Source organism: Oncorhynchus tshawytscha, linkage group LG05 (genome assembly GCF_018296145.1).
Source record: "Oncorhynchus tshawytscha isolate Ot180627B linkage group LG05, Otsh_v2.0, whole genome shotgun sequence".
Classification (NCBI taxonomy): Eukaryota; Metazoa; Chordata; class Actinopteri; order Salmoniformes; family Salmonidae; genus Oncorhynchus; species Oncorhynchus tshawytscha.
The window spans coordinates 76,626,516-76,650,133 of record NC_056433.1 but is presented as its reverse complement, the minus strand read 5'-3'; the positions used below and the strand labels follow the sequence as shown (position 1 = coordinate 76,650,133).

Here is a 23,618-nt window from a genome sequence, read left to right as displayed (position 1 = left end):
TGTGACCAATCAAATTTGATTTGACACCTGACCAACTGAGTTAATTGATCTGTTCAGTGATTGCCTAAATTCAACACACCTGGTCTTCCAAGTCGGTTAAATCAAAAAACATTAACTTCAGGACTAGGGTTGCCTACTGTTGTATCTGAACAGTTGTTTATTCATTTAAAGCGGCAATATCTAACTTTTTGGGAGACTGACCAAATTCACATAGAAGTGTGAGTTATAGATCTGTCATTCTCATTGAAAGCAGGTCTAAGAAGCGGTAAATCTGTTCTGTGTGTTATTTCTTAATTTTGGCTATTGCTTATTACACAAGCTTCATAATCTGAAAATACAATATTGGTTATAGAGAATATATTTAACAGCGATTTAGATGGTACAATGATTCTCTCTACACTATACTTGCTTGTTTTGTCACAAACTGAAATTAGCCAAACCATTAGATACTGCATCTTCCAGTTTTATTTTGGTCCTAGTGTTGCCATGATTGAGGTACAAATACATTGTGGCATCAGACTTCTTTTGAATATTGTTTATTTTATGCGCCAGGCCTTGAATCAAAGTCCAGTACTGTCCGTTTAAATCTAGAGGTGGGAAGGACCTAACCAAGGGGGAACTTGGAGTGTGTACGTGTGGCAGCTATGCGGTGCATTCGCCTCAACCGAATACGCGGATCACACGGGCTGTCAACCTTTTGTGGAAAATGACGAAAATCACAGTAGTCAAAACCAAGGCTTATCCCGACCAGAAGCCTGGCACGAGTGGACTGAGGAAAAGAGTGACAGTCTTTCAAACGAATGAGCACTATGCGGAGAACTTCATTCAAAGCATTATCTCTTGCATCGAACCAGCGGAGCGTCAGCCTGGACTGCTCGTAGTGGGAGGCGATGGAAGGTTTTTCATGAAAGATGCCATTAAGTTGATCATCCAGATCGCCGCTGCTAATGGGGTCAGTAATAATACCATGGCCTCACCCCCAAACACGTATACCATTAGCAGCTAGCCTAGCGTCTTTGACAGCTCCCAGTGTTGACAGTGACCGCTCCAATCAGTGGTACATTGTAGCGCTTCATCAGTTTTGAAGTTTGGCGGATACATTGTTGCCAATGCCGATACGTTATTTTATTTTGGATACAGATAGCAAAGCTTATTTCAACCCTGGTCTGATAGTTTCCAAATAAAAGTTGTGCTTACTGATCTTTTGATGAAGTGCACAGAGGGGAGATTGCATGGTGCCCTTTCCCACGTTGATGAAAAACACCACCATTCCTTTCCCATTATGTAGCCTAAACAGTCAGTGGACACTCTTCCTTGCCATGCATGTTTAGTATATGAACAAAGACAGCGGTTCTCTGCAAGGTTGCAGTAATTGTAAAAAGTGCGGCATTGAGGGCTTGTTTCATAAGGAGACTGTCAGTGGCACAGCTGGGTTCTGTTCATTCCCTCTGCAACTTTAGAGGAAAGGTCGGTGTGGTGGTATGCTGTCACGGAGCCCAGGCACAACATGAGCACTAGCGACACTGACCCCCTGGCTGAACACAATGTTCAGACAGACCAACGTCATTATCACACCATATAGCTCCACTATGATCTGTTCCATATAATCCTGCACAAAAGGAACATGATCATCAGAACTCTTCTTATTCATGATGTATAACATATTGCTTCTTTTATTTGCGACCTACAGTACCAGTCTAAAGTTTGGACACTCCTACTCCTTTAAGGGTTTTTTTCTTTTTCTTTTTACTATTTTCTACATTGTAGAATAATAGTGAAGACATCAACTATGAAATAACACGTGGCATCATATAGTAACCAGAAAAGTGCTAAACAAATCTGAATATATTTTATATGAGATTATTCAAAGTAGCCACCCTTTGCCTTAATGACATATTTACATACTCTTGGCATTCTCTCAACTAGCTTCACCTGGAATGCTTTTCCAGGGAGTTCCCACATATGCTGTGCACTTGTTGGCTGCTTTTCCATAACTCTGTGGTCCAACTCATCCCAAACCATCTCAATTGGGTAGAGGTCAGAATAACCCACCAACCCCTAGCACTACACAACCGATTCAAATAATCAAAGCTTGATGATGAGTTAGTTATTTGAATCAGCTGTTTAGTGCTAGGGCAAAAAACAAAACATGCACCTGGGGGGTTTAGGAAAACCCTGCCCTAGACATGGTTTACTTTCCATACTCTCCCATGTCACTCAGCTGCTTGTTTAGCGCCCACATAGCAGCCTGAACTCACCAATGGCGAATTGTGTTGAATCTGTGCACTCCTTCTATTTTCATACTTACGTGTGTCGACTGGATAGGTCAATGTAATATATGACTTACAGTTTAATATATAAAACATGACATCGGAGAATGATAATTTACCCATTGTTCTCTCCATCCCTTCCTCCCTCTCTCTCCTGTCTCCATGCAGATAGGCCACCTGGTCATTGGTCAGAATGGCATCATGTCCACCCCCGCTGTGTCCTGTGTAATCCGCAAGCTCAAAGCCGTGGGAGGAATCATCCTCACGGCCAGCCACAACCCCGGTGGCCCTACAGGAGACTTTGGCATCAAGTATAACATCGCCTCCGGAGGTGAGATGGGACAGGAGGGAGGGAGAGGAGCGGGAGAGAGATGAATTGGAGAGGTTGAAGACAGGAAGGGGATAAACGGAGAAGGGAGGAGAGAGACTGGAAACAGTGACAGGAGAGGGAGACATGGGGAAGAGGAGGGAGGCAAGGAAGGGGGGAAGAGGGAGGCAAGGAAGGGGGAAAAAGGCCAGTGAGACATGGGGAAGAGGAGGGGGAAAGGAAGGGGGGGGGAAAGGCCAGTGAGACATGGGGAAGAGGAGGGATGCAAGGAAGGGGGAAAAAGGCCAGTGAGACATGGGGAAGAGGAGGGAGGCAAGGAAGGGGGGAAAAAGGCCAGTGAGACATGGGGAAGAGGAGGGAGGCAAGGAAGGGGGGAAAAGGCCAGTGAGACATGGGGAAGAGGAGGGAGGCAAGGAAGGGGGAAAAAGGCCAGTGAGACATGGGGAAGAGGAGGGAGGCAAGGAAGGGGGGAAAAAGGCCAGTGAGACATGGGGAAGAGGAGGGAGGCAAGGAAGGGGGAAAAAGGCCAGTGAGACATGGGGAAGAGGAGGGAGGCAAGGAAGGGGGAAAAGGCCAGTGAGACATGGGGAAGAGGAGGGAGGCAAGGAAGGGGGGGAAAAGGCCAGTGAGACATGGGGAAGAGGAGGGAGGCAAGGATGGGGGGAAAAGGCCAATGAGACATGGGGAAGAGGAGGGAGGCAAGGATGGGGGGAAAGGCCAGTGAGACATGGGGAAGAGGAGGGAGGCAAGGATGGGGGGGGGAAAGGCCAATGAGACATGGGGAAGAGGAGGGAGGCAAGGATGGGGGGAAAGGCCAGTGAGACATGGGGAAGAGGAGGGAGGCAAGGATGGGGGGGGAAAGGCCAGTGAGACATGGGGAAGAGGAGGGAGGCAAGAATGGGGGGGGAAAGGCCAGTGAGACATGGGGAAGAGGAGGGAGGCAAGGATGGGGGGGAAAGGCCAGTGAGACATGGGGAAGAGGAGGGAGGCAAGGATGGGGGGGAAAAGGCCAGTGAGACATGGGGAAGAGGAGGGAGGCAAGGAAGGGGGGAAAGGCCAGTGAGACATGGGGAAGAGGAGGGAGGCAAGGAAGGGGGGAAGGCCAGTGAGGGGGAAGGCAAGGAAGGAAGGGGGGAAAAAGGCCAGTGAGACATGGGGAAGAGGGAGGGAAGGGGGGAAAGGAAGGGGGAAAAGGCCAGTGAGACATGGGGAAGAGGAGGGATGCAAGGAAGGGGGAAAAAGGCCAGTGAGACATGGGGAAGAGGAGGGATGCAAGGAAGGGGGGAAAAGGCCAGTGAGACATGGGGAAGAGGAGGGATGCAAGGAAGGGGGGAAAAAGGCCAGTGAGACATGGGGAAGAGGAGGGAGGCAAGGATGGGGGGAAAGGCCAGTGAGACATGGGGAAGAGGAGGGAGGCAAGGAAGGGGGGGGAAAGGCCAGTGAGACATGGGGAAGAGGGAGGCAAGGAAGGGGGGGGGAAGGAGGGAGGCAAGGAAGGAAGGGGGGAAAGGCCAGTGAGACATGGGGAAGAGGAGGGATGCAAGGAAGGGGGGAAAAGGCCAGTGAGACATGGGGAAGAGGAGGGATGCAAGGAAGGGGGGAAAGGCCAGTGAGACATGGGGAAGAGGAGGGAGGCAAGGAAGGGGGAGGCAAGGAAAGGCCAGTGAGACATGGGGAAGAGGAGGGAGGCAAGGAAGGGGGGAAAAGGCCAGTGAGACATGGGGAAGAGGACGGAGGCAAGGAAGGGGGGAAAAGGCCAGTGAGACATGGGGAAGAGGAGGGAGGCAAGGAAGGGGGAAAAGGCCAGTGAGACATGGGGAAGAGGAGGGAGGCAAGGAAGGGGGAAAAGGCCAGTGAGACATGGGGAAGAGGAGGGAGGCAAGGAAGGGGGAAAAGGCCAGTGAGACATGGGGAAGAGGAGGGAGGCAAGGAAGGGGGAAAAGGCCAGTGAGACATGGGGAAGAGGAGGGAGGCAAGGAAGGGGGAAAAGGCCAGTGAGACATGGGGAAGAGGAGGGAGGCAAGGAGGGGGGAAAAAGCCAGTGAGACATGGGGAAGAGGAGGGAGGCAAGGATGGGGGAAAAGGCCAGTGAGACATGGGGAAGAGGAGGGAGGCAAGGATGGGGGGAAAAGGCCAGTGAGACATGGGGAAGAGGAGGGAGGCAAGGATGGGGGGGGAAAGGCCAGTGAGACATGGGGAAGAGGAGGGAGGCAAGGATGGGGGGAAAGGCCAGTGAGACATGGGGAAGAGGAGGGAGGCAAGGAAGGGTGGGGGGAAAGGCCAGTGAGACATGGGGAAGAGGAGGGAGGCAAGGAAGGGTGGGGGGAAAGGCCAGTGAGACATGGGGAAGAGGAGGGAGGCAAGGATGGGGGGGGAAAGGCCAGTGAGACATGGGGAAGAGGAGGGAGGCAAGGATGGGGGGGGAAAGGCCAGTGAGACATGGGGAAGAGGAGGGAGGCAAGGAAGGGGGAAAGGCCAGTGAGACATGGGGAAGAGGAGGGAGGCAAGGAAGGGGGGAAAGGCCAGTGAGACATGGGGAAGAGGAGGGAGGCAAGGAAGGGGGAAAGGCCAGTGAGACATGGGGAAGAGGAGGGAGGCAAGGAAGGGGGGAAAGGCCAGTGAGACATGGGGAAGAGGAGGGAGGCAAGGAAGGGGGGGGAAAGGCCAGTGAGACATGGGGAAGAGGAGGGAGGCAAGGAAGGGGGGAAAAGGCCAGTGAGACATGGGGAAGAGGAGGGAGGCAAGGAAGGGGGGGGAAGGCCAGTGAGACATGGGGAAGAGGAGGGAGGCAAGGAAGGGGGGGGAAAGGCCAGTGAGACATGGGGAATCGGAGGGAGGCAAGGAAGGGGGGAAAGGCCAGTGAGACATGGGGAAGAGGAGGGAGGCAAGGAAGGGGGGAAGGCCAGTGAGACATGGGGAAGGGGAGGGAGGCAAGGAAGGGAGGGGGGAAAGGCCAGTGAGACATGGGGAAGAGGAGGGAGGCAAGGAAGGAGGGGGTGGGGGAAGGCCAGTGAGACATGGGGAAGAGGGAGGCAAGGAAGGGGGAAAAAGGGAAAGCCATAGGGGGAGAAAAGGCCAGTGAGACATGGGGAAGAGGAGGGAGGCAAGGAAGGGGGAAAAAGGCCAGTGAGACATGGGGAAGACATGGGAAGGGGGGAAAAAGGGGCAAGCCAGGGGGAAAAGGCCAGTGAGACATGGGGAAGAGGAGGGAGGCAAGGAAGGGGGAAAAAGGCCAGTGAGACATGGGGAAGAGGATTGAGGCAAGGAAGGGGGGAGGCCAGTGAGACATGGGGAAGAGGAGGGAGGCAAGGAAGGGGGGAAGGCCAGTGAGACATGGGGAAGAGGAGGGAGGCAAGGAAGGGGGGAAAAGGCCAGTGAGACATGGAGAAGAGGGAGGCAAAGAAGGGGGGAAAAGGCCAGTGAGACATGGAGAAGAGGGAGGCAAGGAAGGGGGAAAAAGGCCAGTGAGACATGGAGAAGAGGAGGGAGGCAAGGAAGGGGTAAAAAAGGGGAAAGGACAGTGAGAGATGGTGTAACACTTCGAATAATCTCATATAAAATATATTTTGATTTGTTTAGCACTTTTCTGGTTACTATATGATGCCACGTGTTATTTCATAGTTGATGTCTTCACTATTATTCTACAATGTAGAAAATAGTAAAAAGAAAAAAGGCCAGTGAGACATGAGGGAGGCAAGGAAGGGGGAAAAAGGCCAGTGAGACATGGAGAAGAGGAGGGAGGCAAGGAAGGGGGAAAAAGGCCAGTGAGACATGGAGAAGAGGAGGGAGGAAGGAAGGGGGAAAAAGGCCAGTGAGACATGGGGAAGAGGATGGAGGCAAGGGAAGAGGATGGAGGCAAAAAAGGCCAGTGAGACATGGGGAAGAGGATGGAGGCAAGGAAGGGGGAAAAAGGTCAGTGAGACATGGAGAAGAGGATGGAGGCAAGGAAGGGGGAAAAGGCCAGTGAGACATGGGGAAGAGGATGGAGGCAAGGAAGGGGGAAAAAGGCCAGTGAGACATGGGGAAGAGGATGGAGGCAAGGAAGGGGGAAAAAGGCCAGTGAGACATGGGGAAGAGGATGGAGGCAAGGAATGGGGAAAAAGGGGAAAGCCATAGGGGAGAAAGGACAGTGAGAGATGGGGTAACATTTAAACTTTACTTAGCAAGGTTTAGGATGCCTAGTTACGGAACGTGGCTGTTTTACATAATATTTCTCTAGCCTCTTCTTTATCCTCCTCTCCTTATTGTATGTGTCTGTCTCCAGGTCCTGCGCCCGAGGGAATCACAGACAAAATATTCCAGATCAGCAAGAGCCTAACAGAGTACCACATCTGCCCCGACCTCAAGGTTGACATCTCCAAGATCGGCAAGCAGACCTTTGAGGTGGACACATTCAAGCCCATGACAGGTACAGCAGGATGGGCAGGAATTCTTCTCAACTGACAGGGATGGGTTAGCTTGGAGACCAAACCTGGGAGAAGCTCACTGGTACAAATCCTTGGGCAAGGCACTCAAGTTCAGGTGTATTATTGCAATCAGTAAAGTATGTGTATGTCTTCTAGTTGTATGTCTTCTCCTAAGTCTAGAAACAGGCTACATAAGCAATAATGCACAACGGGGTGTGGTATATGGCCAATATACCACAGCTAAGGGCTGATCTTAGGTACAATGCGTAGTGCCTGTATACAGCCCTTAGCAATGGTATATTAGCCATATACCACAAACCCCCGAGGTGCCCTCTTGCTGTTATAAACTGGTTACCAATGTTTTGTCATACACCTGGTCTGATATACCACGGCTTTCTGGCCAAAATCAACATTCAGGGCTCGAACCACCCAGTTTATAATAGTTAGTACATCTAATCTATCCTAACTGCTGTTTGTCCTCTACAGTGGAGATCGTGGACTCTGTGGAGTCCTACGCTGAGATGCTGAGGGGAATCTTCGACTTCAATGCCCTAAAACAGCTTGTGTCTGGAGCCAATCACATTAAAGTCCGTCTGGATGCCATGCACGGAGGTACTCTACATATACTGTAGATATACTGTAGATCACTGATCCGCTCAGCTGACTGGTGTATGATACCACAGGTCCCTCTATTAACAATGATCTGTGTGCTTGTAATGCCTTGTCTAAATGTTTGTGCTATAGCATTAGCTACAAGGTAGAGATGGTGGTAGGTAGCCTGATGATTACGAGCGTTGGGCCAGTAATCGAATCCCAGAGCCAACTAGGTGAACAATCTGTCTGTGCCCTTGAGCAAGGCACTTAAACCTAATTGTTCCTGTAAGTCACTCTGTATAAGAGTGTCTGCTAATTGACTAAAATGTAATGAATTTGATTCCTGCTCTCAGTAATGTTTGTATCTTCAGTACTGCGTGACTTATTGTCCAATAGTCTGATTTCTCAACAATGCTGTTTTCAGTTCAGATAGATTCCCAGCAGAGACACAATGCTCTGTACAGCCACGCAATGCTCTGTACAGCCACACCTCCCTTCATGATAACCTTTACCCCCTTCAGTGGTTGGACCCTACGTGAAGAAGATTGTCTGTGAGGAGTTGGGCGCTGCCGCCGACGGTGCCTTCAACTGTGTCCCCAAGGAGGACTTTGGTGGGCATCACCCTGACCCCAATCTGACCTACGCCTCTGACCTGGTCAACGCCATGAAGGGAGGAGATTATGACCTCGGAGCCGCCTTTGATGGTGACGGTGTAAGTTGACAGTCGGGGGAACCAGTTGAAGATTTCAGCCCCATCTCATCCCCATCTCACCCATAGTTCAAATATAGGCTCCAGGTCTCGTTCATCACTCGGCTGAAGGCAGCTTGAAATTGAGGCTATTCCATGCATGACCCGTGTCCATAGTACCAGTCCTTGAATCATCCCACAATCCAAACCTCTTTATCTCCTGCAGTCTGTTCAGATGCTGAACTCTCCTCTGTTCTCCTACCCTCTGCTCTCTATTCCTACCCTCTCCTCAGGATCGTAACATGGTCCTTGGAAAGCATGGCTTCTTTGTCAACCCTTCTGACTCTGTGGCCATCATTGCAGCCAACATCACTTGCATCCCCTACTTCCAGAAGACTGGGGTCAAAGGTCTGGCCCGCAGCATGCCCACCAGCGGAGCTCTGGACAAGTGAGCCTAACGTCCACTCCACGCAGTCCATTCCTAGCTTCTTCTTGATTGTACCTTTTTTAATTTTGTTTGTTTATGACATTTATTTTGCTGGGACAGTGCACATTAATCAGCATTTCAGTTTCCTCATTAATGTTTAATTGGCGGAGTTAGCTAAATAGTTCATTTGAATATCCTATCACTGTGCCTCAGTGTGGCTAAAGCCTTGAAGATGAATCTGTATGAGACTCCTACTGGCTGGAAGTTCTTTGGCAACCTGATGGACGCTGGCAAGCTGTCTCTGTGCGGAGAGGAGAGCTTCGGCACTGGTGAGTTAGGAGTTAGGAGGACTGGGATCTTAATGTTAGCTGACCAGGGCCATGGCAGAACAAAAGACGGCAGACACTCACTAAAATAACACACACATTTGTTTACATTGTCAGTTGTGTTATGAACTTTGTTATTAACAGCCTCCAGCCACATGGCATGATTTTTGTTAAGCTTACCAGCCTACATAGTGAGCATTGCTCTCTTTTCCAAAGACCAGCATTCTAGTTGTACAGCATAATGTAGCTTTGTATGCATTATATCAGCTCTAGTAGTTTGATAAAGTGAGTCAGTGGTGTTACATCGTTCCAGTCAGTTGGGCAAGGCATTGTGTTTGTACATATCTTCCCCTCCTCTCTTCATTGTTTACCAAAGGCTCTGATCACATCCGTGAGAAGGACGGCTTGTGGGCGGTGCTGGCCTGGATGTCCATCCTAGCCCACAGGAAGCAGAGTGTGGAAGAGATCATGAAAGACCACTGGAACAAATTTGGCAGGAACTTCTTCACCAGGTTAGTGGTTGAACTCTGCTGCCCTCCAGTGGTGCAGTCAAATCAAAGCAGATTGGTCACATACACATGGTTAGTAGATGTTAATGGGAGTGTAGTGAAATGCTTGTGCTTCTAGTTCTGAGCGTGCAGTAATATCTAACAAGTAATCTAACAATTTCACAACTCCCGTCCCGTCTACACCAGGTGTAACCCTAACCCCCGTCCCGTCTACACCAGGTGTAACCCTAATTTTAAAATGTAATAAATATTATATGCCATTTAGCAGAGGCTTTTATCCAACGCGACTTACAGTCATGCATGCATACATTTTAAGTATGGGTGATTGTGTGGTGTTGGGTGGCCTTGCTCTGGCACTTCTTGTGTACCTTATACACAAGTGTAAAGGAATGAATTAGAATATGTACATATAAATATATGGATGAGCGATGGCCAAACGGCATAGGCAAGATGCAGTAGATGGTATAGAGTACAGTATATACATATGAGATGAGTGAAGTAGGGTATGTAAACATTATATAAAGTGGCATTGTTTAAGTGACACATTTATTGCATCCAATTATTAAAGTGGCTAGAGATTGAGTGGCTGCTGCCAACATAGACTCAATGTTAGTGATGGCTGTTTAACAGTCTGACGGCCTTGAGAGAGAAGCTGTTTTTCAGTCTCTCGGTCCCAGCTTTGATGCACCTGTACTGAAGGTCGACCGATTATGATTTTTCATAAGGTGTAACCCTAACCCCCGCCCCGTCTACACCAGGTGTAACTCCCCCGCCCCGTCTAACCCCCCCCCGCCCCGTCTACACCAGGTGTAACCCTAACCCCCGCCCCGTCTACACCAGGTGTAACCCTAACCCCCGCCCGTCTACACCAGGTGTAACCTAACCCCGCCCCGTCTACACCAGGTGTAACCCTAACCCCCGCCCCGTCTACACCAGGTGTAACCCTAACCCCGCCCCGTCTACACCAGGTGTAACCCTAACCCCCGCCCCGTCTACACCAGGTGTAACCCTAACCCCCGCCCCGTCTACACCAGGTGTAACCCCCGTCCCGCCCCGTCTACACCAGGTGTAACCCTAACCCCGCCCCGTCTACACCAGGTGTAACCCTAACCCCCGCCCCGTCTACACCAGGTGTAACCCTAACCCCCGCCCCGTCTACACCAGGTGTAACCCTAACCCCCGCCCCGTCTACACCAGGTGTAACCCTAACCCCGCCCGTCTACACCAGGTGTAACCCTAACCCCCCCCCGTCTACACCAGGTGTAACTCCCCGCCCCGTCTACACCAGGTGTAACTCCCCGCCCCGTCTACACCAGGTGTAACCCTAACCCCCGCCCCGTCTACACCAGGTGTAACCCTAACCCCCGCCCCGTCTACACCAGGTGTAACCCTAACCCCCGCCCCGTCTACACCAGGTGTAACCCTAACCCCGCCCCGTCTACACCAGGTGTAACCCTAACCCCGCCCCGTCTACACCAGGTGTAACCCTAACCCCCGCCCCGTCTACACCAGGTGTAACCCTAACCCCGCCCCGTCTACACCAGGTGTAACCCTAACCCCCCGCCCGTCTACACCAGGTGTAACCCTAACCCCCGCCCCGTCTACACCAGGTGTAACCCTAACCCCCATCCCGTCTACACCAGGTGTAACCCTAACCCCCTATCCCGTCTACACCAGGTGTAACCCTAACCCCCTATCCCGTCTACACTAGGTGTAACTCCCCGTCCCGTCTACACCAGGTGTAACCCTAACCCCCTATCCCGTCTACACCAGGTTTAACCCTAACCCCTATCCCGTCTACACCAGGTGTAACCCTAACCCCTATCCCGTCTACACCAGGTGTAACCCTAACCCCCTATCCCGTCTACACCAGGTGTAACCCTAACCCCCTATCCCGTCTACACCAGGTGTAACCCTAACCCCCTATCCCGTCTACACCAGGTGTAACCCTAACCCCTATCCCGTCTACACTAGGTGTAACTCCCCCGTCCCGTCTACACCAGGTGTAACCCTAACCCCCTATCCCGTCTACACCAGGTGTAACCCTAACCCCCTATCCCGTCTACACCAGGTGTAACCCTAACCCCCTATCCCGTCTACACCAGGTGTAACCCTAACCCCCGCCCCGTCTACACCAGGTGTAACCCTAACCCCCTATCCCGTCTACACCAGGTGTAACCCTAACCCCCCCCGTCTACACCAGGTGTAACCCTAACCCCTATCCCGTCTACACCAGGTGTAACCCTAACCCCCTATCCCGTCTACACCAGGTGTAACCCTAACCCCCTCCCGTCTACACCAGGTGTAACCCTAACCCCTATCCCGTCTACACCAGGTGTAACCCTAACCCCCTATCCCGTCTACACCAGGTGTAACCCTAACCCCCTATCCCGTCTACACCAGGTGTAACCCTAACCCCCTATCCCGTCTACACCAGGTGTAACTCCCCGTCCCGTCTACACCAGGTGTAACTCCCCCGTCCCGTCTACACCAGGTGTAACTCCCCCGTCCCGTCTACCCAGGTGTAACTCCCCGTCCCGTCTACACCAGGTGTAACCCCCGTCCCGTCTAACCAGGTGTAACCCCCCCGTCTACACCAGGTGTAACCCCCCGTCCCGTCTACACCAGGTGTAACCCCCCGTCCCGTCTACACCAGGTGTAACTCCCCGCCCCGTCTACACCAGGTGTAACCCTAACCCCCTGCCCCGTCTACACCAGGTGTAACTCCCCCCCCCCGTCTACACCAGGTGTAACCCTAACCCCCTATCCCGTCTACACCAGGTGTAACCCTAACCCCCTATCCCGTCTACACCAGGTCTAACCCCCCGCCCCGTCTACACCAGGTGTAACCCTAACCCCGCCCCGTCTACACCAGGTGTAACCCTAACCCCGCCCCGTCTACACCAGGTGTAACTCCCCCGTCCCGTCTACACCAGGTGTAACTCCCCTTCCCGTCTACACCAGGTGTAACCTAACCCCCGTCCCGTCTACACCAGGTGTAACTCCCCCCGTCCCGTCTACACCAGGTGTAACTCCCCGTCCCGTCTACACCAGGTGTAACTCCCCGTCCCATCTACACCAGGTGTAACCCTAACCCCGCCCCGTCTACACCAGGTGTAACTCCCCGTCCCGTCTACACCAGGTGTAACCCTAACCCCCGCCCCGTCTACAACAGGTATGATTATGAAGAAGTGGACTCAGACAAAGCCAACACCATGATTAAGGAGCTTGAGGCTAAGATGTTTGACAAGTCCTTTGTGGGCCAGAAGTTTTCATCGGGAGACAAGAGCTATGAGGTGGCTGTCTCTGACAATTTTGCCTACACCGACCCTGTGGACGGCAGCGTCTCCAAGAACCAGGTGAGAGACGGGGACAAAAAGGCATCTAGAGAGAGGCATCCCAGCATGGGACATGGGTGTGGTGGATACAATTCTGTCAGTACATGTTCATGATAAAGAGTGATGGATAGTTATGACAATATTATTGTGATATTAATAGTTCATAGAATGTTGATAGATGACCAGCACATTTCCTGCAAATATAGACTTGAAGCATCACTAGAGGCACATATAATTTATTAGTTCTTCTCCATATTCCCAGTATATTGAGTTCCTCCTTAGTTATCTCTCTCTCTCTGTCGCTCAGGGTCTGAGGATTGTCTTCTCCGACGGCTCCAGGATCATCTTTCGTCTCAGTGGGACAGGCAGCGCTGGTGCGACCGTCAGGCTCTACATAGACAGCTATGAGAAGGACCCCGCCAAAATCTACGGCGACGCACAGGTGAGACCTGGGGGCTGAGGAGCAGCAGGGCTCTTCTCTGATTGGATGTGACAGGATAATTTTAGAGGCACAGTGGGGGAGCTCTTGTACTTGTCATGATGAAGTATTTCTACACCCACCACACACACACACACACACACATAAGCCTGGCAGCTAGCTTGTTTTGGGTCAACGGGTCCAACAACAGTGCCTTTATGAATTCTTAGTTGACTTGAAGGAGAAGGAATGTTTGGCTAAGAGTTGAGTCATGGTTGATATCAGGCCATGGGAGAAAAAAAAGGTTGAAAAGCACAGAGTTGACACTTCATAAAATCATTCTGAGTGGTCTGGGCAGGAGGGACCGACTGATGGCGTGAGAAAGACAAACTGACAGAATGGTGGAAAAAAACAATCATTTTGGATAAGGAGGCCTTCTATGGCACAGATTAATTTAGGACCATTTCTATTGCTTACAAATCTAAAAGGGTTGGATAGGTGAAAGCATTATGGTAGCGGCTCAGCTTGGCTTGTTCCAGGGCTAGTTGGACTTATGTGTTCAGTCTGTAACTATAACATAGATGTCAGTGGGGTTATAGGAAGAGGCTATGACCGAGTGAGACTGGAGTGTAATTTTGACTGTTTGGCTTCCTTAGGTCATGCTGAAACCTCTGGTGGAGATTGCGCTGAAGATCTCTGGGCTCCATGAGAAGACCAGCCGCACCGGGCCCACTGTGATCACGTAGACTGCTGGCCCTGCCCCCCCACTGTGATCACGTAGACTGCTGGCCCTGCCCCCCACCCCTGCTGGCCCTGTGATCACGTAGACTGCTGGCCCTGCCCCCCACTGTGATCACGTAGACTGCTGGCCCTGCCCCCCACTGTGATCACGTAGACTGCTGGCCCTGCCCCCACTGTGATCACGTAGACTGCTGGCCCTGCCCCCACTGTGATCACGTAGACTGCTGGCCCTGCCCCCCCACTGTGATCACGTAGACTGCTGGCCCTGATCAGGCCCTGTCACACCCTTCCAGGTAACTCTGTCCTATCAACCGTTCCACGTGTGCCTCTGAAGACCAACCTCACCTCACTTGTACCATAAAGCCATCCAAATAAAAGCTTAAAATGTAACACTGCCATTCACCATGAATAAAACTTCCTTGCAAAATAATATTGTCGCACTCATGTGTATTTATTTGGGAGATGTTAAATAAATATATTTCAATATATATTTATTAGAATTTCTTAGGGAAGACACAAAAGCAGTATGAACAGTCAGTTTTGTTGTCATTAGAATTCTACATTTAAGACCGACCCGAAGTCAGTGACCAATGTCAATCTCTCCCAGCATGCCTGATCTAGCCAATCAGCTGAGAGATCAGTGCTAGGATGTGATTATGGTGGTGAGATCAGTCAACCAGCTTGGGGACATACACAGTCAATTTTGATGCCAGAGGGCCTGGTTTGGGGGCAATCCAACTATGGAAACACCGGAGTATCTTAATGATGCTGCATGTGTAGAGGTAAAACATTACTGTGCTTAAGTTTAGTGCTGCAGCCACGCAGAGGTTAAACAAACAGCTCCTGGCATCAGGTGGGTCTAAGCCTCTTAGGGCCTCTCTGAAGAAGAGTATATTGACTTCTGAGCTGGAAGGTATCAGACAGACATTTCCCCCCTTACCATAATCTCTCTGCTCTCATCCCCCTCTCCTATTCTTCTAAATGTTTGTTCTCTCTCATCTTCTCTCTACTTCCCACCACACATACCAGGCCAGGGGTGTCTGTCTATTTGAACTGATGAGAACTAACTCTGGTAGACCTAGACCATAACCCCTCAGCAGACCAGTGTGTGAGAAAGCATTGAGGTAGCCAGAACTAGCCAGCCCTTCACTGGGCCAGGGGAGACGGGAATGGGTGGGTGGAGTGATATTAATGGTGATGGCCTCTTAGCGGAGACACTGTTCTGGATATGAACATGGCAAGTTATTCTATCCTCTGTCATCAAACAAGCCAAGAAGTGCAGGATGGATCAGAATGGGTTCTGTCCAGAGTCAATATGGGAGAAGTGGGGGAGGGAGTATTTCCAAAAGGTGAAGTCTTTCCAAAGACATTCCTGGGTTGCGTCCCAAATGACTCCTTATAGGCCCTGGTCTAAAGTAGTGCACCACATAGGGAATAGGGTGCCATTTGGGGGACAGTCCTGATCCTGAAGAGGAATAGAAGACCAATTGAATCTACTCTTCCTGTTCTCTGCAGTGAAATGTACTTGATAATCAGATAGTCACCATTATACTGAATGATGTGTAAGATTATCTTCTAGCCAGATGACAGAAAGCTAAGCAAGAGAGAGACTTCTCGTGAGGGACAATACAGTTCCAGAACTTCCAGCTAGTGAGGGACAATACAGTTCCAGAACTTCCAGCTAGTGAGGGACAATACAGTTCCAGAACTTCCAGCTAGTGAGGGAAAATAGTTCCAGAACTTCCAGCTAGTGAGGGACAATACAGTTCTAGAACTTCCAGCTCTAGGAAGAGAAGAGATTGATGTATAGCATAAGAGAAATGGAGAAACTTGTCCTCTTCCAACCTCATTTACTGGTTATGGATTGACGTCACCTTTTGTCATTATCCTGTCTCCTGAGTCCTGTGTCTAAATTGTCTCAAATTTAGTTAATTGTTGAGAAGCAGCAAAATCAGGTGCACCTAAGAAGAGCGATATATCTCTCTCTTTCTCTCTCTCTCGACATGGGGAAAAGAAAATTGCTTTGGGGAGCACAAATAGACGTATTCCACCCATACCTGTCATGTATGTCAATGTCATTCATGTTGACGACTCAAATCCACTAAACCCTGGCCTTTATTTGTTGGGCATCTCTGTAGCATAGAAGGGGTTCACCTTAACCCCACCCCCCAAAGGTACAGGCTGTGACGGGGATATGTAACGACTCTAAATGGTTCCTCTTTGAGGTCCATCGGGGGATGAATAGTAGGGTGGACAGTTTGGTCCTGGACCTGCATTGTTGAGGCCCAGGCCTGTGATTCCGACACGGTGCGACATAACGTCTTCCCCTATTTCGGCCGTGCCGGTAATGGTTCCCAGGTTGTATTTAGATTGGCTGTCATTACGTCAGGTAATCACAATAAGGCTTACATTAAGCCGCTCTGGTCTGGAGCTATTAGATGGCTAAATGACTTTCTTTGTGGTTGGCAGGGCGACTGTGTTTTTATAGCGGTCCGTAGATTACTCTGCAGGAGGAACCGGTCCCTTGGAACATAGAATAACACCATCAGCTGACAAAGCCATCATTCTAAAATGCCTTAAATAAGTCCTGAAGTGGAGAAAACACAGAGTACAATAAAATCAAGTATAACTCAATGTTTCTTGTGGTTTTCTCTGAACCTCTCTCTCTTTATCCATTAAAGCGGCAATCTGCAGTTGAAACAATAACAAATGGAAATCCCGCCATTGTTTCGGTAAAAAGCTGAGAGATGGAGCTGGAGAAATGCAACCACTCAAATTCATAGAATTATGGATGCAAGGACTGACATGCCATTATATCAACATTTTCATTTAAGCATCTTTTGAGGCCATACAGAGTTTCTTTACAGTTACTTAGTTTATAAACATTTTAGTAAAACATGCTTATAAGCTTTTTCAAGATGTCCACCATTGTTCCTGTACCAAAGAAACTAAAGGTAACCTAACTAAATGACTATCACCCCGTAGCAATCACTTGTTTCGTCATGAAGTGCTTTGAGAGGCGGGATAATTCTTAAAGGTCTGGGGGGGAGGGGTGGGGGTTCTTAGCTGACATATGGAATTGTTTCTAAACATCATACCATGGATCATTTAGCTATAAAAATATATATATAATTTAAAAAAATATATAAAAATATTGCAGTTGGCCTTTACTACAATAGCCCATAAAAACACATTAATAACACATTAATGCACGGGGAAAAAAAGACAGTAAAGAAATGAATCATAAGAAATAATGTTTTGAAATGTCTGTCCTATATCTAGGAGATATAAGAAAGTGCAGAAAATACTGTATATACAGTGCCAGTCAAAAGTTTGGACACAGCTACTCATTCAATGGTTTCTCTTTATTTTTACTGTTCTACATTGTAGAATAATAGTGAAGACATCAAAACTATGAAATAACACATATGGAATCATGTATTAACTAAAAAAGTGTTAAACAAATCAACATTTATTTTAGATTTTAGATTCTTCAAAGTAGCCACCCTTTGCCTTGATGACAGCTTTGCACACACTTGACATTCTCTTAACCAGCTTCACTTGAAATGCTTGAAGGAGTCTTGAAGGAGTTTCCACATGCTGAGCACTTGTTGGCTGCTTTTCCTTCACTCTACAGTCCAACTCATCCCAAACCATCTCAATTGGGTTGAGGTGGGTGATTGTGGAGGCCAGGTCATCTGATGCAGCACTCCATCACTCTCCTTCTTGGTCAAATAGCCCTTACACAGCCTGGAGGTGTGTTGGGTCATTGTCCTGTTGAAAAACAAATGATAGTCTCACTAAGCGCAAATCAGATGGGATGGCGTATCGCTGCAGAATGCTGTGGTAGCCATGCTAGTTAAGTGTGCCTTGAATTCTAAATAAATCACAGACAGTGTCAAATCAAATCAAAGTTTATTTGTCACGTGTGCCGAATACAACAGGTGTAGTAGACCTAACAGTGAATTGTTTACTTACAGGCTCTAACCAATAGTGCGGAGAAAAAAAAGTGTGTGTGTGTGTAGGTAAGTAAAGAAATAAAACATCAGTAAAAAGACATTTGAAAATAAGGCTACATACAGACACCAGTTTGTCAGGCTGATTGAGGTAGTATGTACATGTAGATATGGTTAAAGTGACTGTGCATATATGATGAACAGAGAGTAGCAGTAGCGTGAAAAGAGGGGTTGGCGGGTGGCGGGTGGTGGGACACAATGCAGATTGCCCGGTTAGCCAATGTGCGGGAACACTGGTTGGTCGAGCCAATTGAAGTCGGTGTGTCCAAACTTTTGACTGGTACTGTATATATGTTATATTAGATTATATGTTGGGTTCTGATGGAGTGTAACAGCTGAACTAAGCTGATGAGGCATTTATAAGTTATATTCTTCAAAAATCAATGGATACATATTAACTTATAAGCCCAAAAATGGATGTACTGTAGCACCCTCGACTAACCTGTGCCCCCCGCACATTGACTTTGTACCGGTTCCCCCTGTATATAGTCTCGTTATTGTTATTTTACTGCTACTCTTTAATTACTTGTTACTTTAATTTCTTATTGTTATGTACATTTTTTAAACTGCATTGTTGGTTAGGGGCTTGTCAGTAAGCATTTCTCTGTTGTATTCAGGACATTCAGTATTTATGCTGCAGTAGTTAATGTGTCGGGGGGCTAGGGTCAGTTTGTTATATCTGGAGTACCTCTCCTGTCCTATTCGGTGTCCTGTGTGAATCTAAGTGTGCGTTCTCTAATTCTCTCTTTCTCTCTCTCTCTCTCTCTCTCTCGGAGGACTTGAGCCCTAGGACCATGCCCCAGGACTACCTGACATCATAACTCCTTGCTGTCCCCAGTCCACCTGGCCGTGCTGCTGCTCCAGTTTCAACTGTTCTGCCTTATTATTATTCGACCATGCTGGTCATTTATGAACATTTGAACATCTTGGCCATGTTCTGTTATAATCTCCACCCGGCACAGCCAGAAGAGGACTGGCCACCCCACATATGCTCTCTCTAATTCTCTCTTTCTTTCTCTCTCTCGGAGGACCTGAGCCCTAGGACCATGCCCCAGGACTACCTGACATGATGACTCCTTGCTGTCCCCAGTCCACCTGACCGTGCTGCTGCTCCAGTTTCAACTGTTCTGCCTTATTATTATACGACCATGCTGGTCATTTATGAACATTTGAACATCTTGGCCATGTTCTGTTATAATCTCCACCCGGCACAGCCAGAAGAGGACTGGCCACCCCACATAGCCTGGTTCCTCTCTAGGTTTCTTCCTAGGTTTTAGCCTTTCTAGGGAGTTTTTCCTAGCCACCGTGCTTCTACACCTGCATTGCTTGCTGTTTGGGGTTTTAGGCTGGGTTTCTGTACAGCACTTTGAGATATCAGCTGATGTACGAAGGGCTATATAAATACATTTGATTTGATTTGATTTGATGTGACTAATAACATTTGATTTGATCTGCATATTGTCCCCTATAAAGTATTTTTCACTCAAATAATTGTATGATGTCATGTATTATAATAATTTATAATTAGAAAATGAAACTAAAACATAATCTGCAGAAAATGAATTTGACATCTTATAAATCTGACTCAAATCTGTTTAGACCATTTTAAACCCATTTGCACTGTACAACTATTGTACTGTGAAACCTGTGGAACATTTCGAGGGCTGATGACATTAACAGGTCTTCCCTAAATAGCCAGTGTGTTTAAAACGTTGTTGATATAGATTTCACATCTCTTAGGCAGATGAGCTGGATAACTAAACGCTGTCAGGATTGTTGAGCTTTTATTCTCATCCTTTCCATACTGGTGTCATGTTGAACTGCGAGGAGATATACTGTCTCTCCAGGAATAGGGATTGCAGTACAGAACAGTTCTGTGTTGGTTGAGATAGGCCACAGGGGACCACCATGTTACTGACATTACTGAGACTGGTTTTAAGTCAGGAGAGGAATCCACACAATGATCTGTTAGGCTATAAAACTGCTCAGAGGCTCAGCATAATGGATGTTTCTGACCGCACTGCAGATGCTGGATCTTATGCATAGACCTCTATATTTTGTATTTTTTCTCTTCTACTCTCTTCTTCTCTCCTTTCTTCTCATCTCATTCTCCCTCTGGTCCTTGCTCAAGATTCTCTTGGAGAAACCACAGCGTTGTGAGGCTTCTTGTCCTACTGCCAGAGAGTGCATTTCTGTGGTCCAGTCCAGAGCAAGAGAGTGATGTTTCTGTGGTAAAGTTTAGAGCAAGGGAGGGAGGTTTCTGTGGTCCAGTTTAGAGTGAGGGAGGGATGTTTCTGTGGTCCAGTTCAGAGCGAGAGAGGGATGTTTCTGTGGTCCAGTTTAGAGCAAGAGAGGGAGGTTTCTGTGGTCCAGTTTAGAGCGAGAGAAGGTTTCTGTGGTCCAGTTTACAGTGAGAGAGGGAGGTTTCTGTGGTCCAGTTTAGAGCAAGAGAGGGAGGTTTCTGTGGTCCAGTTTAGAGCGAGAGAAGGTTTCTGTGGTCCAGTTTAGAGCAAGAGAGGGAGGTTTCTGTGGTCCAGTTTAGTGCAAGAGAGGGAGGTTTCTGTGGTCCAGTTTAGAGTGAGAGAGTTTACAGGTTTCTGTGGTCCAGTTTAGAGTGAGTTTAGAAGGTTTCTGTGGTCCAGTTTAGAGTGAGAGAAGGTTTCTGTGGTCCAGTTTAGAGCAAGAGAGGGAGGTTTCTGTGGTCCAGTTTAGAGTTTCTGTGGTCCAGTTTAGAGCAAGAGAGGGAGGTTTCTGTGGTCCAGTTTAGAGTGAGAGAGGGAGGTTTCTGTGGTCCAGTTTAGAGTGAGAGAGGGAGGTTTCTGTGGTCCAGTTTAGTGCAAGAGAGGGAGGCAGGGAAGGAGAGAGAGAGAGAGAGAAAAGAAAGGGAGCACATATACTGTACAAATATAACACAACATCAAATTAACATGTTTCCTCAGCTTACTCTCTGGCATAGGTCTCACATAGAACAGAAATAAATAGCCATTTGCTCTGAAGCAACAAGGCAAAACACTCTCCCTTTTCAAACTCCCACACTTTCCCCACCTTAAGAAGCAACAGCTGGGAAAATGAACCGTGCCGGGTTTTCCGTTTATTTACTGCGCATGGCATGACAAATTATACCAGAGACGCACTTGTTTTACCAAGTAATAACTCTCAAACGTTGTTTACGTGACACAAACCCCAAAAGAAAAACAATCTGGTTAAGGTACCAACACAAATAATATGTGGGTGCAGTTCTCTTGTTCCATGTGTGTATCCTGAACATTTAGATCCGCTTTCCTGGACACAGATTCATCCTGGCCCTGCACTAAAATACATGCTGAATGGAAAAGTGCTTTTTAGTCCAGGACTAGGTTCAATCTGTGTCTGGGAAACCGGCTCATACGGCTTACATTGAACATTATCTACATTTTCTGGACAGAGAGACGATACTATATGTTGTTTTCTATCAGTTACTTTACCAGGTTAAATTAGATTAAATCTAAACTATCAACCGTAACCACTTAAGACAAACCAAACAAACACAGGAACATTATCCCTCTCATTGTAACCATCTTCATTTCCTTTCTCTTCCTGCTCATCCCCACATCCTGACCCTAAACCCCCTCCACCCCCTCTAACCCCCATGTCCCTAATGATCTGCAGTGTGGGCACTAGGGAGAAGGATAATACCGGCTGATCTTCTGACATTTTCACACCATCCGGCATGTTAGCCTGTCACTCAGAAACACAACTGTCATTGGAAGGCTGACAGATTGAGAAACTGCAAGCGAGGGACCACCCAGACACAGTGTACCTCCTCCTTCCTGCCTCCCTGCTCCTCCTCCCCTACAGCCCTCTTACATTGGAATGGAGGGAAGAGGAAAGTGTTTGTTATTCCTTTTTCTTTTGTTTCTTTGGTCCCGTGTGGCTCAGTTGGTGGAGCATGGTGCTTGCAATGCCAAGGTTGTGGGTTTGAAGCCCGTGGTGGATCAGTATGAAAAGAAAAACAATGACGCACTCACTAAGTTGCTTTGGATAAGAGTGTCTCCTAAATGACTCAAATGTAAATGTCTCTAGAGTAACAGAGGGGTGCTGCATAATGCCTACCCCTCAGTCAAGATGCACTTACTTCATAGTCGGGTGGAGTAGGCCAGGGTACTACATAGTTGAGCCCTAAAGAGAGAGGGAGGGGGAGAGTGAGGTCACTTTTATTTTGTCTGCCATTAGTGATGATGTCACCTTATCAGTCCAAAATTAGGGTGGGGGCAGAAACTACAGTACATCTATTGCCAGTGACAGTAAGGAGCACAAAGTGCTAACACATTTCCAGTCAGACAGACGGTTGGACAAATACAGTGATTATAGTCATCTGAAGAGAAAGAGAGTAGATGGCAGCCAGGTTTGAGAGAGAAGGAGAGAGAATAAATTTATTTTCATTTCCTTCTGGCGTCTGTTGAAGTTGCTTTGAGACAACATCATCAGAGGTCGTGTCAGCCTTTTAACACAGACCTCAGTCATTCTCTGTGTGTGTGTGTGTGTGTGTGTGTGTGCGTGCCCGTGTGTCCATCCATCCACAGAGAACCGGGGGATCCCCTCTTCAAAAGAGACCATAATCCAGACCTCCATCTCCCCTCCCATTAGAATTAGATGAGTTTTGCCGTGCATGGTTGCAATTTTAAGAGTCATATTTTAAAGATTCTCTCAGAGAGAAAAAACATACCTTTTCGTAAATTTTTCTGCTACTTAACCAACCCTGTAGTAATGGCTTACAAAAGTTTAATATTAGATGTAATCATGGCGGAGAGAGGGAGTAGAGAGAGACATTCAACTTTTCTATTTTTTCTCCTTGTAGCTTCCCTGGCCCGGGATGTCTAATTCCAAAGAAAACAGCAGAAATCTTTGAGTTTATACAAAACTATCTTGTTACTTTATTACGATTTTCCTTAACCTTTGCATGTCTTTATTGTGTATGTTTGCAATCAAACAGCTTTGGTAATATGGCTGGACTGAAGCAGTGCTTGAGTTGCCATTATTACATGTTTCAGTTGTTTCTGTTGCAGCTAACATGGATGATGTGCCCTTTCTCTTGAGACGTGTGTCAAATCAAATCACATTTTATCGGTCACATACACATATTTAGCAGATGTTATTGCGGGTGTAGTGAAATGCTTGTGGTTCTAGCTCCAAGAGTATCTAACAACTCACAACAATACACACTACTCTAATAGTAAAATACAGTGCCTTGCGAAAGTATTCGGCCCCCTTGAACTTTGCGACCTTTTGCCACATTTCAGGCTTCAAACATAAAGATATAAAACTGTATTTTTTTGTGAAGAATCAACAACAAGTGGGACACAATCATGAAGTGGAACGACATTTATTGGATATTTGCAAAATTATTCAGCCCCCTTAAGTTAATACTTTGTAGCGCCACCTTTTGCTGTGATTACAGCTGTAAGTCGCTTGGGGTATGTCTCTATCAGTTTTGCACATCGAGAGACTGAAATTTTTTCCCATTCCTCCTTGCAAAACAGCGCAAGCTCAGTGAGGTTGGATGGAGAGCATTTGTGAA

At 48.0% G+C, this 23,618-nt stretch overlaps 1 protein-coding gene across 2 annotated transcripts; it reads left to right on the top strand.

The window, feature by feature from the left end:
- Nucleotides 1-112: 112 nt before the first annotated feature.
- On the top strand, nucleotides 113-14,111 carry pgm1 (phosphoglucomutase 1). Of its 2 annotated transcripts, XM_024422307.2 has the most exons (12): nucleotides 113-218; nucleotides 553-952; nucleotides 2,439-2,601; nucleotides 6,863-7,006; nucleotides 7,491-7,616; nucleotides 8,120-8,310; nucleotides 8,580-8,734; nucleotides 8,927-9,042; nucleotides 9,416-9,551; nucleotides 12,724-12,907; nucleotides 13,194-13,328; nucleotides 13,961-14,111. In XM_024422307.2, the coding sequence occupies exons 2-12, from the start codon at nucleotides 707-709 to the stop codon at nucleotides 14,048-14,050; spliced, it is 1,686 nt and encodes a 561-aa protein (XP_024278075.1). In that variant the 5' UTR covers nucleotides 113-218; nucleotides 553-706; the 3' UTR covers nucleotides 14,051-14,111. The 2 variants fall into 2 exon arrangements, with proteins under 2 accessions (XP_024278075.1, XP_024278076.1); XM_024422308.2 differs by lacking the exon at nucleotides 553-952 and having other exon boundaries at nucleotides 115-218.
- The last annotated feature ends 9,507 nt before the right edge of the window (nucleotides 14,112-23,618 follow it).